This window comes from Odocoileus virginianus, chromosome 7 (assembly GCF_023699985.2).
Source record: "Odocoileus virginianus isolate 20LAN1187 ecotype Illinois chromosome 7, Ovbor_1.2, whole genome shotgun sequence".
NCBI lineage: Eukaryota > Metazoa > Chordata > Mammalia > Artiodactyla > Cervidae > Odocoileus > Odocoileus virginianus.
The window spans coordinates 19200560-19218687 of record NC_069680.1 but is presented as its reverse complement, the minus strand read 5'-3'; the positions used below and the strand labels follow the sequence as shown (position 1 = coordinate 19218687).

The window sequence follows — 18128 nt, the reverse complement described above, 5'->3', positions numbered from 1 at the left end:
CTGAAGAAATTGGACAAATACAGAACCTTGAGCAAAAAGGACAGCTCCTGGCTCACCTAGCTTCTGAGACCTGAGCCTTCCCAGCAGCCCTTCCATCAGAAGTGTGGCCCATCGGCCTGGCTTCACACAGAAGGATGGTTTTCCATCAGGGCAGCTGGGAAACTGGTCAGCCCACCCTGCTTGCATGTGGCAAATGGAGCCCCTCCTTCCAGGCTCCTGGGTCCAAGTTCATGGCACTGACGTGGCTGAACGTCAAACTCCCCTCCGTCTGGTGGAGAAGGAAGAAGCCTGGATGAAGAGAGAGACAGAAACAGGCCTGGGGAGAAGCAGGCCTGCAGGGGGTGGGCCTGGGGCCTGAACTTGCAGGTCTGTGATTCACAGCCAGTGAGGGCTGCCCAGCACTTGACATGGGGGCAGCTTCATCTGTAAAACCCCCCAAACCCCTCTTGTGTCAAGTGATTGCTGAAGAAGTGGGTTAAAGCTCCATCTTTTATGATCCACCTTCTTGGGGCAGCTTTAGACCCTTTAAGAGCATTCACTGGAAAGATGGCAGCAGAAAGAACAGCTGATGCCTCTTCTGAGGCCCTCAGAAAAGAGCTAGAATAGGAGATAGTGCCACTCTGTCCTGCGTGAATCATGCATAGGAAGAAGTCTAGTGTATTTCTAGATGAATTTTGCTTAAAATGTGTAGCTCTCATAGGTTCCAGAAACCTGTTAAATAAATTATATTGCCATACCCATGATGATCTCATCTAACACGGAACTTACATTTGCCTCCCTTTCTGAACAAGCTGCAGTGAAAGATAATCACATCAAGAAAGAAACCCAACCCCGTGACACTCTGAAGCCCTGCAGCTGTAGCTCTTTGCAGCTCAATGCCAGGCCAGCCAAGCACTCAACTAGTCTGGCCCTTTTATGCAGCTGTGGACACAGACCCTTGGCGGATTTTCCTGGCTGACTGCAGGGCCGAGGAGCAGAGAAGTTGCGGTGGTAACCGCCGCGTCCTTGGCCTTTCTGGAGTGTGGTTTTCTTACCCTGCCGCCCCTCCCAAGTGGAGCTTGTGACCAGGAAGCCAAGCTCTAAAAACTAATACTACGATGGAGCTGTTGCTGGCCCAGATGTGGAGAGTCAGATGGAGTAGCCTGCCCTTGGTTCAGAGGCTTTCTGATTGTAGAATCGTCAGGTCATGCCTGCAAAGCTCTCTTGAGAGGTGGCCAGAAGATCGCAGAAAGGCTGACTGGAGGGATGGGTGATTCATTCATTTGGCAGCTGCCCTCTCAGCACCTACTGTGTGCTTCGGGGCAAGAAGACCCGACGGCTGCCCATAGAAAACACCCCTTTTTGCAGGAGAGTTTAGACAGGTCCGCATGGATTGACGGTGGGAGGCAGAACATGTCACGTGCTGGGCCGGGGGCCAAGCAGAAGGAGAGCTCACATCGAACAGAACCATGGCCTTGGGATACCAGCTCCAGGGGTAGAGTTACCAGAAGCGGAGAGTGAGCTGTTAGGCCCTGGTTGACCCTGACCCGATCCCAGGCAAAGACCCCCGGGGTTTCCTGTAGCCGCCAGGCCAGGGGGCTTCTGCCGAGAAGGACGGGGAGTGTTTTATAGAGAAACTAAGCTTACATTTCAGGGCACAGCATCCTTCTGCTCAGAAAGAAATCTGGGCTTGTAAGAGGCTGGCGGAGATGTCTGCATTTCCTCCTTTTCTCGGAGTCTCCCCAGCAGCTCCGAGAAGCCTCCTGGGGAGACGGAATCTGTGTAGAGACAGCTGTCTTCTCTGGCCTCTCTTTTCTCCTGTGGCCTCCCTGAGCATTTGCTGGTGGGGACATGGCCCCTCGGTCTCGCTGGGGAGCAGGGACAGGGGCTGGTTGAAGCAGAGGAGTGTGGTTACTTGGTCCTGGGCCTCCCAGATGCTGCCGGCCCCCTACCCCCCACTGACCTTGCCTTTCCCCCCGCCTCTGGTTTGGGGTCCTCTTCATCTCTGCTTCCATCTGCATCCTCACCCAGGTACCGTGGGGAACTCCTCACAGAAATGGGTCAAAGCTTTTGCTGTGGAGCTGAGCCCAGCCCAGCTGGGGAGGGACAGATGAATGGTCCCCCAAGGGGTACAGCCCCAGCTCTTTGGGGGCAGATTCGGATCAGTCTGCTTGTCTTTCACATCTTCAGGATGTGGGAGCATCCTGGTGGGAGGTGGTCTCAGTCACACACCAGGGACCCTCAGACGCCCTTGAACTGTATCATTCTACTCAAGACTCCTCACTCCTCGGGACTTGATGTGATTTTCCATGGAGCTATTTCACGTGTAAGTAAGCCTGTTCAGAATTTCCGGGAAGGCCTGGAGAGGAGTGAAGGTGTCTATCTTCTCTGCTCCTTTGTCCCCTGCAGTCCCCATTGCCCCAGACAGGCCCTGGACCCAGCTGTTCTCACCAGCCATGTGGGCACCGCCTGGCTGGCTGACAGGACCCAGCGACAGGAATGTGCCTCTCCTCCTTCACACTGAGCCCTGGGCATTCTGCTCTGCCCTCCCCAGCCACCTCCCATCCTGAGCTTTGCAGGAGAGGCTTGTGTATCCCGGGCCCGCTGTTGCGTTGCTGTTCATCATTCCTTCTTCCTCAGTCCACGTGGTGGGAGCCGGGCCTGTGAGCTCCTGGTCTAGAAGGGTCTTGGCTTTAGGTTCAAACCCACAAGGATGGAAGAACCAGGCCACGAGCACTGTGCTGTAGGCAGGGCTCCTCCTGCTGGCACTCTGGAGGTTTTCTTCCGGGATCCTGGGGAGAAAGGTTCAGAGGTTCCCCTGTTCCTGGCGGCACTTGCCGTCGGTAACCCGTGGCGTCTTTCATCAGGCATTTTAACCCTCAGCTGCCTTTCTACGGAGGATGTCTGATGAGATCCTGCAAGAAAGTGAGGCTGGGGGAGGGAGCACTTTAATCCCTTAGACCGGAATCTTGTTACACCCCTGCATCAGGCACCCACTGACCCGTGTAAGCTCAGGGCAGACCTGGCCTCTTCGACCTGGGGACCCCGCCGATGGGCAACAGATCCTGCTTGTGTGGTTGGGCTCAACCCAGGGTACAAGGCAGGAAGGAGGCAGGTTCCCGGTGGAGGGTGAAGGCATGTGCGTTTCCATCTGGTTTTTGTAAAGGACAGTCTTCCAGAAGGGTTCTGCCCTTGGCAGACATTTAGTTTTGGCAAAGTAGAGACTTTGTCACCTGCCAGCTGATGGCATCTCATTGAGACCTAATTGATTGGTTTATTTGGGATAATACGGTTATTCAGGAGAACAGATGGCAGTAGGTGTGGGCAGTCCTGTCCCAGACTAAATGAATGGAGATCACACCTTCAAACCAGTTTGGGAGGGGAGTGTTAGGGGCACCCAGGAGTTCTGTCAAAGCATGGAGGACTGGGCCCCACTTCAGTAACTGGAGTTACTAAGAGCAGGAGAGCTCAGAACCAGTTTAAGAGCGAGTCTGAGGGGCCTGGGCTGGCCCTGTCACCTCTGTTGGCTACCCTGGAGCCTAAGACTGTCCCAGTTTGGGCACTGAGAGATCAGTGTCCCAGGAAACCCAGGACAGTTGGTCACCCTACCTCTCCAAGCCTTGGTTTCTCTCCTCATAAAGTGATGGAGTTGGACAAAAGGTGTCTGTAATTTTAAACCTCAACTCCCTTCCCCCTTCGTTGTCCAATAATTGACCCTCCAAAGCCCCTTCTGCTCATGACCCTAGGCTGACTCTTCCCCATCGGTCATTTACGAGTGTGATGTTAGGCAGACCTTTGTCCCTGGCTGACAAGATGAGTCTGTATCTCCTGGGGCCTGGGGAGAACTGGGGGCCTTCTCCAAAGTGGATGTTGCACTCGGGGAGCATCCCAGGTTCCCTCGGAAATGGCAGCAAAGACAGCAAACACAGCGGTGCCGGAACTAGCTAGTTTTAGTTTCCCGTTGTGTTGGCAACCAAGGACATCTGTGCACATGGGCAGCTTCAACAAGCAAGCCACACCTCGTGCTCCAGGTCAAGGCCAAGCCAGTCTGTGTCTCTGCGCACCCTCAGAGGGTTGTTCCCAAAGCCCGCTGGCTGCCCTTCAAGAGGTCTGGAGGGGTTGTGGCTGGAGCAACCCAGGCATCATGGGGCAGAAGCACATCTTCTGTGAACAAGAGAGGGGCTTTGCACAGGATAACTGCCAGTGGGCTTTCCCCCACATCTAGGACCTGGGGACTCTGTGGATTCCAGGGCGGGGGTGAGGGGCTTTCTCCTGGAGCCCCCTCTGTACTCTGGAGATAACGGTTCAGATGCCCACATAGCAGATTGAGTCTCACACAGCTGAAGCCTGGCGATGGCCTTTCTGTTTCCCAGGCCACCGACCATTGGGGTTTGCTAGGCCTCGGTCCTACCGTTTAGTCCTGGAACCAGAAACAGACCACCATTGGCTTCCATCCTGGGTTGGTTTTCTAAGTTTTGGGTCCTTTGCCCCTTTGGGCTTCTCAGCTGTGGGCCAAGCGGGCCAAACATGCAGGCGGCCTTGAGGCTCACAGAGTCTGGCACTTGCCAAGAATACTTGTACATTGGCAACCCACTCCAGTACTCTTGCCTGGAAAATCCCATGGACAGGGGAGCCTGGCAGGCTGCAGTCCATGGGGTCGCAAAGAGTTGGACACGACTGAGCGACTTCACTTTCACTTTCTTTCTCTCCTTTGCCCACTCTGTTATGTTTGGATATCTGGCTTAGGGTTCAGCACCCAGTCACCCCCGATTTTAGGCTCTGCAAAGGCCTGGGGAGGGAGTTTCCTTGACAAGCAGAGCATGAGCACCCCTTCCTTGGGGGTGCTCACACCCAAGGTGGGGGTGTCCTCGGAGGGGCCCCGTCTGGGAAACCTGGGTCCCAGCCTTGCCTTCTGTCTTCCAGGCAGGCCTGGCCTCCCCGGAGAACTCGGAGCAGCTGATCATTGCCCTGGAGCCCGAGGCAGCCTCCATCTACTGCCGGAAGCTGCGGCTGCACCAGATGACTGATCTGAGCAGCAAGGCCGCGGTCAACGGGTACAGCTCCAGTGACACAGTAGGAGCTGGGTTTGCACAGGGTACCTGCTCTCTCTCTCCCCTCCCTGCCGTCCCCCTCCGGCCCCCTGCATGTGTCTCTGCCTCGGAGTTTGCAAAGGCACTCAGTGCCGTCAGGAGACCTCAAGATGCTTCTGGAGGAGGCTGGACTTAAGTACCTCTATGCTCAGCAACCCTCCCCCTGACCTGGCCCCTCCAAGGACCCTGTAAACTCAGTAGTGGTTCCCCTAGTTCATCACCCACCCAAGTGCCTAAGGGGAGGACCCTTCTCTCCAAGGATGTGAGAGCAGTCCAAGAGTGGCTCTTGGCCATGCATTTTACTAGGCTTTTAAAGCTTTCCTATTAACTGATTCTTAATCTAATTCCACTGGCCTGTTATTAATGCCTCCATTAAGACTGTTGATTTATTGCTGACTCATTCATTGGGGCCGCTTTGATGCGCTCATTGTGAATCTTAACTATAAACCTGAGACTAGAGCTGAAAAGGACGGACTTGCCCTGAGGGGTTGATGCTCATTTAGGAAGGGAGCCCTTCCTAAAATGAGCTCCCTGGGAGATCCACGATGGGCGTTTTAAGGGCCTTTTTCTCTCCAATATTGGGTTGGCCAAAAAGTCTGTGACAATTATGAAAAAACCTGATACGCAAGTTGCTCACAAGCTTGCTCCTCAGAACTGCTTTCCCCTGGAATGCAGGGCTCTGTAGATCTGTCCAGGGCCATGGAGTCTGCAGATACCTTGGGTCAGTCAGAGCCACGTGGGTGAACACGGGTGCTTAGGGGCTGTGGGGGGTGGCACTGTGCACCCCAGCTCTGAGCTCTCTGCCCAAGTGAGGACTTCAAGAGCAAACACCCTCCTCCCCACCACCCCCCATCACTCCAGCCCACCTCCATCCTGCCCCGGAAGGCCCAGGTCCTGGAGGAGGAGAGGGATGACATGAGTGAGGACTGTCACCAGTTGGTCCCGAGCTTTCCTTGTTGCTCAGCTCGAAGCCTGTTTCTGCACTGCCTGGGGTGCTGGGCCCAGGCTCACCCTTGGCGAGTGCACATTCTTGCCCAGCCACCTCTTTACTAGGTGGCTCTGGCCCAGTGGCCACTGCTCTGCATTTTTAACCTAGGATGGAGGAGTCTGGGAACCTGAGCCATGAGACAGTGGCAAGAAGTTCACTTGTCACCAGGCTGCTGCCCCCTCAGCCTGCCAGGGCCATGTGTTTTTGCCGCCTGGATCTGATTCACCCAGAGTGAACGGAATCAGGCTTCCCTCCAAGTCTCGGGGCTCGATTTGCCTTTTTCTCACAAGGCTAGCCTCACTGCTAACTAAACCCAATGCATTCACGTTTTAAATATTCAGGATCGTTGTTTTAATTGGAAAAAAGGGGAATGTCTGACTGGGCTCTCTATTTCATATACTGATTCTTACTCAGTTGTTCATAGATAGCAGCTCATGCCACAATTAGCTAATTCAACACAGCTCTCCTTGACACTTCTTAAGTACAACATTCACATATGAGGGAACTGTCAGAATGCTTGCCTTTCCCAAGAGCTCAAGAGTTTTCGTTTCTCTTTCCTTTAACATATCCTATTATGCCCACACTGCCCCATGTCTGTGTCCTGTGCCTTGTGGAAGTTGCTGTTGTTTTCTGTGCTCAGAGGGGTGTCTTTGGTTTTTGAAATCCTCATGTTGTCGGCCACCACCCCTCAGAGGGTCGGTGAGGCAGGGGTTCCATCTTAACCTTGCTTTTTGGTGAGAACCTCCCGTCCAGAAGGACAGAGTGCTGTGTGGGGAGGCCTGGCAGAGTGCTTAGTCAGGGGGTACCCAGGATGGCATCAGTAGCCTGAGCCCCCACCCCGGCCACTCTCTGCCCTCTGATGCCCCTCCCTGACGGACGCCCAGTGGCCACCACTGAGGAGCCCCGAGCTGGCACTGTGTCCCCAGCCCTGCAGGGTTTCCTGTTGGTATTATTTGACTCCAAAAAGCCTTAAGGACGTTAGTAAAGGCTCCATTTTTCACAATCTTGGGCGTATGTGCCTGAAAAACAGGATTTTTTGAGAGCTCAGAACGTATTTTATTAGCCTCACCTGGCCGTTTTTTACACATGCCATTTTCTTAGCCACCTAGACTGTTTTAGAAAGTCAGTACCCACTGCAAAGTGTTCAATGTAAGTTTATCTGGAGCTGGGAATAGGGAAGACACCCTGAGTTCGGGGACCCCTCCCAGGCCTGCTGGAGCTCTTTAATCAGGGATGGCCTGAGGAACTTAAGGCTGGCCCGATGTTGATTTTTGCCCTTCTAATCCCCAGAGGAGATGTTCTTTTGTGAACACTGTGCTCCTTGCTGAAGGAGGCTGGTGGGTCAAGGGTCCTTTATTGGATAACAAGCAGCAGATGGATTTGTAGGGCTGAGGGACTAAAAATGTGGTGGGGGGCTGAGTGGTGGATTAGAGCCTTTGTCGGTAAAACCAGGATTGCTCTAAGCTGTTCATGGGAGGGGTCGTTTTTTGGGTTCTCTGTCTCATACTGGTGCTTTGCTTTCCTCATCACCTACTGTGTGCCTGGTGTCACAGTGGGTGCTGACAACAAATCAGAGGGCCAGTCCCTGCTCAGCCTGCGTGGAACTTGAGTCAAGTAGTATCATCCCATTTTATGGATGAGGAAACTGAAGCCGAGAGAGGTTAAGTGATTTGCCTCAATTCCCATCGTGCCTGTGCTCTGGTGCTTCCCAGACTCCCTCTCACAGCATCTTTCCCTCCTTTTCACATTCGTATTCTGCTTTTTCAGACTTCACTCTAAATTGTTAAGTCTCAAAGGCAGGGGGTCCGCGGTCTGAGGCTTCGTTTTCAGGCTGCAAGACAGAGTCGTGGGAACGGCAAGTCCCTTGGCCTCCCTGACCTGGGTGCCTCGTCTGAACACAGGACGCTGATTTGGGCCCTGTCCATCTCACCGGGCTGTCGGGAGCCAGCGGGAGATGAAGTACCCATGCCAGGCATCACAGCCACTAAGTACCCCAGCCACCCTTAGGTTGTCCTGCATCGTGCAGGAAGAAGGCGGCGCCGGCTTAGCTAGGTTCGGCCGCGCCACCTTGTGGCGGAAGAGCATATCGACTTCAACGGGGTCTGGAAAGGGCTCCTGGCCGGTTTATCCCCGATCCAGTTAGGAAAACACACCCCACATTCCACGGATCAGACCAAGTTCCTTGCCGTGAAGTTATTTAACCAAGCGCACTGCAGGCCATTTGGCAGACAGCGTCCTCCCTAGAGCAGCAGAGCCAGGAAACTGACCTATCTTATTTTCATTCCCCTGAAACTGTTCCTGGAGGAAGGGACTCTCACCACGGTGAGCTTTTCAGCAGGGCACTGGCGATCTCCAGGCAGATGAATAGATCGAGGCTGGTGGCAATAGCTCCTTGCTGTGGAAGAGCTGGCTTTGTCATCCCCCATGTTGTATTTATGTAATCATTCTGATCAAGATCACCGAATGTTCTGTTCCCAAACCTCCCATGCTCTTTCACCTCCACTGACTTCAGGGACTGTGGCTCTTTCATGCTTTCTCACCCGTTGTTATTCTCTTTGTGTTGGCCACTAGCTAAGGAACACATACGACGTAATCGGCAGAGTCGGACTTTTCTGGTGGAGAATGTCATAGGAGAAATCTGGTCCGAGCTGGAAGAAGGTAGTGTCCTTGAATGTCGTTTGCCCCTGCTGGATTTTGTGTGTGTGTGTGTTGCCAAAAATGCACTCCTATTTGTTCCTTTTACACTTTTGGAAAATGTTCCAAATCAGTTGGTCTTACAGACCTGCTTGCCCAGGGAGAGCTCTTTTTGGAGCTGTAATTTTGCATGTTCTAAAACCATATAGGCTCTTCAGAAGAAAAGTAGGAGCTGGAACTCACCAGTTCCAGAGTAAGCCTTGTGTTAAACAGCAGGTCATTCGATGGTGCTCTTACCTTGGCAGGAAGTTGGCGACTTGTACGTGCCAGGTATGCACTGTCGTGTGACATGAATGCTTTAGTCTCAAAGATTCATTCATCTGTGTTCACAGTCCATGCTAACCGGCAATTCTGGGCAGACATTATCTCATTCTCTCTAGTCATAAATCACTCTCTGTGCTGCTAATAAGCAAAACCATTGTACTAATGGGTATTGATGGAGCTTAGCTGGGTACACTGTCATCACCTGCCAGATTGTTCCAGGACACAGTGGACAAGTGGTCTGTATAAGCTGTTTTGTACCAGGTGACAAGTATGTGGTGGTGGACAGTGGCGGTGGCACCGTAGACCTGACAGTCCATCAGATACGGCTACCAGAGGGACATCTGAAAGAACTGTACAAAGCAACAGGTGAGCCTGAGAAAATGAGGGAAATGGCTAATTTTCTCATACCTGAGCTGTTTTGCTCATTTCTGATTTCTCTCAGCATCTCATTCAATGCCATGAGCATGTGGGATTATGAGCAGTATGGATGTGTGAGACCAGAGAGCAAAATGCCATTAAATGGCCTTTAAACATAAACCTCCATAACTGGGTGGGCCTAAAGTGAGCCTGTTTCAGATCCTGGCCACGATCATCACCTGTGATTTGGTGCTGTGGCTAAACTTTCCAGGGAGGTCCCAGGATGAGACCACCAAAAGCAAAGGACATGCTCGTCCTCTTAATGGGCATGGGAAGGATGAGTAATTAGTAGATCACAGGGACTTGGTGAGGTCTGCTGGCTTTCCAGACGCTGTCCTTAGATTTCTTGGGCAGGAATGCCATGATGCTTCTAATTAGCTAAATGCACTGATTTTAATTAAAATGTAAATAATTTTAAACTGATTGCTGACAAATGATTTCTATAGGCAAGTTTTCCCATGTGGAATAAGAAGAACCTAAGGGTTTTAAAGAATAAGTAAAAACACACAGCTGTGGTCTGCTGGCTAAGTGGGCCCATGTTTGAGCTACTGTCTTTGGCAAAACCCAGGGTAGGCTGCTTCTCAGACTTCGGATTCTGTTTCTAACAGAGTGGTCTCCCATTTTGTTCTTGATCCAGGTGGACCCTATGGATCTTTAGGAGTAGACTATGAATTCGAAAAGCTTCTGTGTAAAATATTCGGAGAGGATTTTATTGAGCAATTTAAAATCAAGCGTCCTGCAGCCTGGGTTGACTTAATGATTGCCTTTGAGTCTCGAAAAAGAGCGGCTGCCCCGGACCGAACTAACCCACTGAACATCACCCTGCCCTTCTCCTTCATCGACTACTACAAGAAGTTCCGGGGACACAGCGTGGAGCACGCCTTGAGGAAGAGCAAGTGAGTCGGGCTCACATTTGGCTCAGGACAGGGGTAGAACTTGTTGATGGGAGGGAGGAAGGGGCTGTGGACTCTGATTTCCAATCCTACACACTTGCTGTGTGACCTTGGGCAAGTGACTCAACTTTTCTGGTCCTTAGTTTTTTCATCTGGAACATGGACATGATAATTCCACTTAGCTCAAAGGATTGCTGTGACGGTGAAATGAATTCGTATACGCTTAGCACAACGCCTGGGACCTAGAAAGTGCTATCCATGTGTTAGCTATGATTATGCACTAAAAAGTTAAGCTTTACGAAAGCAGGGAAGTTTGGCTCCTGCTTTGTCCCCAGTGTCCACAACAGAACCTGAGGCATAGGTGGTAGGTGCTCAGTAAATATTTGTTGAATGAATTATCACCCTGTCTTTTGCATGAGACTTTGGCTTTCACTGTATCAGGAGAGGGTTGGCCAGAGCCCAAAGTAAAGAGAAATGGAAGAGGTTGTGCCTTAGCTTTTAAGCTCCTAAGGGTCTAGATCCTGGTGGTTTAGGGTATTACTAAGGGGTCTTTGGACTTTCAGACCCCCTTGCCCCCTCAGATGTGACAGCTGTTCTGCCAGGGCCCGTGACTGGGGTATCGTTTCTACACTCTCTCTCTCTCTCTCTGCCCGCCCCACAGTGTGGATTTTGTCAAGTGGTCCTCACAGGGGATGCTGAGGATGAGTCCAGACGCCATGAATGCCCTTTTTAAGCCGACTATCGACAGCATCATTGAGCATCTCCGTAAGTGATCAGCCAGGGCTTGGCCACTCCCTGGGGCAGAGCCAAGAATGGGGAATGGTGTTTCCAGCATTACCCACCAGTATATGTGAAATCGGGATGGCAGGGGGTCCAGAGTTTGGCGCCATGGGTCAGGGCCCCAGCAGGAGTGGGCAGGGCCTGGGCATGTATGAGGGCAGCTGCTGGGCCACAGGTACTGCAGAGCAGCCCAGAGGCCCTCCTCACCTGGGCTTTCTGTTTGGCTTCAAAAGTCAGGGAGCTGGGACCTCTAAAGCAATATTCTCATCAAGTGACAGGCCTTAGTGAATGGATGGTCCTTGGTTTATCAGAATAAATTAGAAACCATAACCTCTGCTGGGAAGGAGGAACGGTTGTGTAAACCAAAGAAAGGTCTATCCCCCCCCAGCACCACCCCCCGCCACCACACACACACCAGGGCCCTCACCTGGGGACACAGGAGACTCACCAGGGCCTCTTCCAGTATCCAGGGTCTCCACTTCCCACTCCGTACCTGGCCAATCAGAACCCCCAGGGGTGGGGTGGGAATTTGATGAAAACCAAAGAATAATATTTCTAACAGCCTGCCTTGACTCACTTCAGAGAACCGCAGGTTTGGAGAGGGCGATGGGGTATTCACTTACACCTAACAAAGAACTCCTTAAACTGATCACCATCTCGCTGTGAAAATGGGTTTCTACTTAGCAGTAGCTTGAGTTTTTATTCCTGAGCGTACTGATGTACAGACCTCCTTTCTTTAAAAATAATATATATATTTGTTTTTGGCTGTGCTGGGTCTTCATTGCTGCCTGAAGGCCCTTCTCTGGTTGCAGTGCGTAGGGGCTCCTCTCCGGCTGCAGCGCGCATGCAGATTTCTCAGGCGGCGGCCTCTCTTGTTACCAAGCACAAGCTCTAGAGTGTGCGGGCAGCTCTAGAGTGTTCAGGCTTTAGTAGTTGTGGCACATGGACTTAGTTGCCCTGCGGCAGGTGGAATCTTCCTGGACCAGGGATCGAACTGGTGTCCACTGCATTGCGAGGCGGATTCTTAACCACTAGACCACCAGGGAAGCCCATCAAACCTCCTTTCCTTAAAGGACTAGCTCTGCAAAAGTATTCTGTTTGAGTTCAGACCAAAAGTGTCCTCCATTTGGTCCATTCCCCACATCCTCAGGCCACCCAGTCCCCCTTGGCTTTTGGTGACAAGTCGCTTGTCCCCTCCTCTTCCCTTTCAGGGGACCTGTTTCAGAAGCCAGAGGTGTCCACGGTCAAGTTCCTCTTCCTGGTGGGCGGCTTTGCCGAGGCGCCCCTCCTGCAGCAGGCGGTGCAGGCTGCCTTCGGCGACAAGTGCCGCGTCATTATCCCCCAGGACGTGGGCCTCACCATCCTCAAGGGCGCCGTCCTCTTCGGGCTGGACCCCGCGGTCATCAAGGTGCGCCGGTCCCCACTCACCTACGGCGTGGGCGTGCTGAACCGCTACGTGGAGGGCAAGCACCCGCCCGAGAAGCTGCTGGTGAAGGACGGCACCCGCTGGTGCACCGACGTCTTCGACAAGTTCATCTCCGCCGACCAGTCCGTGGCCCTGGGCGAGCTGGTGAAGCGCAGCTACACCCCGGCCAAGCCCTCCCAGCTGGTCATCGTCATCAACATCTACAGCTCCGAGCTGGACGACGTGAGCTTCATCACCGACCCCGGGGTGAAGAAGTGCGGCACGCTGCGCCTGGATCTCACCGGGGCCAGCAGTACCAATGTGCCCGCCCGCAGGGAGATCCAGACCCTCATGCAGTTCGGGGACACCGAGATCAAGGCCACTGCCGTTGATATAGCCACTTCCAAGAGTGTCAAGGTTGGGATCGACTTCTTAAATTACTAACCGACCCTCCCCGCCGCCTGTCCCCGCCGTGGACTCGGCTCACCTGCATCTGCTGACCTCAACCCTGACTGTTCTTTGCCTGCCCTTGACCCTTGCCATCACCCATCTGAATTCCAGCGGGGAACAGCCAGGACTAGACATAATTAGGGGATGTTTCTGAGGGCACACTGGAGTCAGAAAAACTGTCGGCAGTGAAGATGGAGGTTGGGGAATTGGAAGTTTGAGCATCCTAGAAGAGCAGCTAGTGTTCACAGGTGAAAGTGGTGGAACGCCCGCCTGACAAGGGAATCAGTACATTTCTGCAGCAGTGATTGGGCTGGGGTTGAAAGAGATCTCCCTTCCGTAGAACTTAGGATGCCCTATCGCAACCTTTCCAGATTTGAAATATGATCTTTGAGGCAAGAGGAGACTCTTCATCTCTCTGAGACTTCTTTTTACATATTTTGGATGGCAGTCCATATAAAATGCCATCCATCTGCAGTTAATTCCTTTTCATCATCATGTGATTGGAAGTGGTGACTCAGTGGGAGCTTGGAGGGTTTTTTTAGCTGGTGGGAGAGAAGCCTGCCTACACTGGGCACTATTTTAGGTTCTCATAATTTAACTTCCAAATAGGTTGAGTGGAGAATAACTGCAGCTTCAGCTAATCCGCTAGGATTTGTGAGTGGGAGCGCTGACACCTCAGATTTTCAGCAGGTGAAAATTTGCTTCGAGGGAAATGGATATCGAGCTACTGACATATCCCAGGTTATTTATATGCTGGGAAAGAACTCCCCAAAGGCCAAATCCTGATTTCTGAATTCATAAGTAACAAGTTAATCTGGTAGGATTCTGTATGAGAAAATGAAGCCGCAGGTTGCCTTGTTCACATCACCAAGCCTGGGTGTGAACATGGGAACAGGCTTTGGAGCAGCCCCTTTCCTCAACTAGCACACATATTTTCAACTAATTCCCTCCTCCCGGCTCGCCCTCATCTCCCTAAGAGTTTTGGCCATTTAATTCCACATTTTGGAAAGACTACATTAGTGACACACAGGCAGAGAATCTGTTCTATGAAATGTTTCGTTAAAATCTTCCGTTTCTAAACTTGAACTGAAGATTTTACCTACAGGCATTCAGAGATCCGTACTGAATGAATGAAGCTGTTTTGTTTTTTTGGTTTTTTTTTTTTCCAAAGCAGATCTGCGGATCTCCCATGCAAGAACCGCCTGGGGGCTTCTTAAAAACAGGTTCTTGGATCCTCTCCCTTTTATGAACTTGAGAGGGAATCCGAATCTGCATTGTTTAGTAAATGCCAGAGGGGACTGTGGCTGAATTGGAATCTGAAAATTCCCAACTAGGTTTTTTGAAAGCTGGGGCACAGACTGCAGCCTCTGGTTAGGTTCCTTGAGGGAGAGGATCTACAAGTGAAGGGCCAGGAGCCCACCCCTTGCCCTCTGGGGAGTGGGGCTGGAGCTCCACCTGGCTTGGGGATGGCAGGGCCTGGGAGGAAAGAGATTGGAAGAAAGGCAGCTGAAGAATGGGGCAGATGAACCAACTGGTGTGTGTGCCTGCTCCCCATCCTTCCCCACTTGCAAAGCCAGTCTTCCACTTTCAGGAGCCAACTGCAGGAAAAGAATCCAGAACCTGACTCACAGCCCTTCTGATCTGTTCAAAGCTGTCTTTTCCACCTGCTGGAGTTCAGTCAGTTTTAAATCACCGAAGGCATGTATAATAAAAAGAGGGGAAGATGGTTGAGCCACTAACTTTGAACGCGAGTCGAGTCGGATTCACAAACCCATTATCACAGCCCATTATCATATGCAGATTTTAAACAGCATTTCCAATTTCATTTTAACGCGTCTCCTTTTTCACATCGCTTGCTGCAGAATTCCCTACTAGAATGTGAAACACGAACACAGCAGAGAACTGGAGAATGCTAGTCACATCCTTAGGAGCCGGGTTTCGCATTCAGGCACAAAGGTGTGCGCGCTAGGGTCCTCTTGCTGCCTGCTCTGCTTCAAAAGCTTAATGTTCTGGGTCATTCTTTGGTGTTGCCAGCCATACTCTACAAACAAGACTTTTCAATTGAGTTATAATATAATTTTATGTACATATAATATTAGAAAATTGTACAGAATCTTGATTTCTACAATGTGTTTTTCTTGTTAAAAAAGAAAAAAGGGGGAAATGCTCATTGAATTTTGTTGATGACATTGCTGCCTTTAATTTTCCATGGCTTCATTTCTTGACCGTGCTTAATTTGTACTGATGCTAAGCTACGGACTGTGTATGTAGACTCAACAATAGACAGCGGTGCCTAGGGTCAGAGTCCTCTAAGAAATAGACCAGATGGGTCGACAGCTTCATCAGAGCTTTCTACACATGCACATCCTTCCCAAAGGTTCACAGTTTATATTTAAAGAAGCATAATAATGTATTGATTCTCCTGTCCTGTCTTTGAGAGCTGAACCGTCTGGCTCTGTAAGCCACATGACTGTGCAGAGAAACCGCCAAAAAATGTGCCCTGTAGGGTTGGCAACCTCTCCTTTTGGGGCAACGCAATCACTCCGAGGGCAAAATGGTGATGTTTTCAGGACACCAGAATCAAAGGAAGGAATCGGGTAGTACACAAATTCAGCCTTCCTACTGGATTAAGTGTGAGTAATAGAGTCAAGTCCTTTTTGTGGCTAATGTAAGGCCTTTCCCGCCTTCTGTTAAGAATGTCTCCTTGTTCACCATTTCTCTTCAAGGAAATGGTTGAAATTTGCGATGTTGGCAAAAAGATAATGGAGAGGGGGTGATGATTTTACTGGATTTTCTAATGTCCCCAGAGATGCAGTCCTAATAATCACACTTAGAATCCTCAAATCCATCCCTCCCCTCTCCTTCCCCCACCCCCAGAAATATTCTAGAGTAAGAGCACTGGATAGATACACTTGGGGCACGTTTTCTGATCTTAGAAAGTTTCTAAAAGGCCTGTTGTCTTGACCCAGTACTCAGTTGTCCCTGGCATATTATCTGAGGTTCAAGTTTCTTAGAAGAAGACCTGTCAAAGGATCTCCATTGTATACAGCAGGCACTAATAAGTGTGAATGACAGACAAGTTACAGACAGACACGATAGGAAAAAGGAGACATACAAGTGCTTTTGCAGACGGATGGCTAAGATGAGTCCAGATTACAGAGCCTGCCCTACCCCTAGAATGTTATTTAGATCAAGTTTAGCTTTTAGAGTCCAGGTCTGGTTAATTGCCAGGGTGGCAAAGAATCGCATGCACCAATATAAACAGGAGTCAAAATGCATTATTAGTCGAAGATCGAATCACACATGGTAGAGATGAAATAGCTGTGATTAAACTGCATATTTATGCTGGGAAACAGCTTAAGTGGATGACTAGTATAAAGTTGTTGGCCATAACATCACATCTCTCATCTGCTTGGAATATGGAACTGTATTCTAAAATATCAGCCACTGGGGTCTGTTCACTAAAGGATAAATTAAAACTTCGCAGAACTTTGCAGCAGTTCACAATTTGATTGTATCTGCAAACTCTTCTTCATAGATGTCTAATAAAGCAAAACTCTGGATCTCATATGGCCTGGACTTTTTTTTTCCCCACTAAATTTGTAAATGGAATTATAGATACATTACTGACCTTCCCCTCTACCCCATCTCTGGTGGAAATTGATTTTCAGGTCCGTCCTTAGGTGTTCCAAGCTTTTTTAACTTTCACTCCAATAAGATGGGCTTTCCTGATGGCTCAGTGAGTAAAGAATCTGCAAAGCAGGAGACACAGGAGACATACATTCAATCCCTGGGTCGGGAAGATCCTCTGGAGGAGGAAACAGTAACACACTCCAGTATTCTTGCCTGGAAAATTCCATGGGCAGAGGTCTGTTGTCTTGACCCATTAGTCAGTTGTCCCTGGCATATTATCTGAGGTTCAAGTTTTTGAGAACTGTCAAAGGATTTCCTTTGCACACAGCAGGCATTAATTAAGTGTTGAATGACAGACAAGTTAGGGATCCCATAGATGGTGGGCTATAGTCCATGGGGTCCCTCAGAGCTGGATACAACTGAGCGACTAAGCACACACACCAATAAGACTGGCTCCTCTGATTACAGGAAACCAAGCCTTCATCAACATCCATTAGCCCCCTTTCTCTTGAGGTCAAAGAAAGCAGCCCCACCAGAAAGAAGGCAGAAAAGCCACAGTGACCACTCACAACTCCACTGCACCTAAATGAAAGTCATGTAAAAAGAAAAGCAAGAGGCCAAGGATGGATGACTTGGCTCGTCCTCTGGTGTCCCAGCAGGCACACCTAGCTGGCTGCTGAATCTAGGGTTTTGTGTTTCTTCCAGACTCTAAGTCTGGGTCAACCTCCATCCAGAGGTGGCTCTAAAAACTTCTGGAGAGTCAGAGGTGAGCCCTAGGACCCTGCTGTTGTTGTTCAGTCACTAAGTTGTGCCCGACTCTTTGTGACCCCATGGACTGCAGCACGCCAGGCTTCCCTGTCCTTCACCATCTCCAGGAGCTTGCTCAAACTCATATCCATTGAGTCAGTGATGTCATCCAATCATCTCATTCTCTGTCGTCCCCTTCTCCTCTGGCCTTCAATCTTTCCCAGCACCACGGTATGGGTTCTTCCTAAGGGGGTAGCTCCACTGAAGTTTCATCTGAAGTTCAGTGCCCCTCAGGAGAGGTGGGGAAGTCTGGGAGGTGGAGTGAAATATGTATTGTGAAAGTAGGGCCACCAGGCAGTCGGGATTCAGTTTCCTCATCTGTAGAGGGGACAGCTGGAACTGGCAGTCTGTTCAGGCCATGCAATCCCTGATCCGGGTCACACAGAGGGCATCTTGCGTTCAGACCAATGTGAAAGTTCAGCTCCCATAAAATGAGGATGGTCAGGAGGAGTATGGTACTGCCTGCCCAGCATCCTTCACTGGGTGTTTGGTCCCCTTCTCACGCTTACTGTCCTGGTCCACCTGGAGATTCTCCTAGTAAGGGACACCAGGCTGCAGGTGAAGGGGTGTGAGAGGCCCAAGGGAAGCCGCCTGGACAGAGCCTCCCCGTCCCTCCCAGACTGCTCCCCCCAACCCTGCCGAGGCCTGTTCCCACCAATCCTCTCCCCCTCAGCCCAGGCTCCCCAGTGTCCACATAAGAAAAGCTGGCTTTGAGCCGGATTCCTCAG

At 50.9% G+C, this 18128-nt stretch overlaps 1 protein-coding gene across 4 annotated transcripts in view; it reads left to right on the top strand.

The window, feature by feature from the left end:
• Positions 1 to 16528, top strand: part of HSPA12A (heat shock protein family A (Hsp70) member 12A) — a 169385-nt gene extending 152857 nt beyond the window's left edge. For all 4 annotated transcript variants that reach the window (XM_070470254.1, XM_020902694.2, XM_070470255.1 and 1 more), the window contains 6 exons: positions 4903 to 5074; positions 8629 to 8715; positions 9277 to 9381; positions 10070 to 10328; positions 10987 to 11090; positions 12317 to 16528. In XM_070470254.1, coding sequence (XP_070326355.1) covers positions 4903 to 5074; positions 8629 to 8715; positions 9277 to 9381; positions 10070 to 10328; positions 10987 to 11090; positions 12317 to 12954 — 1365 coding nt within the window. In that variant the 3' untranslated portion in view covers positions 12955 to 16528. The remainder of the gene's footprint in view (positions 1 to 4902; positions 5075 to 8628; positions 8716 to 9276; positions 9382 to 10069; positions 10329 to 10986; positions 11091 to 12316) is intronic.
• Positions 16529 to 18128: the final 1600 nt, after the last annotated feature.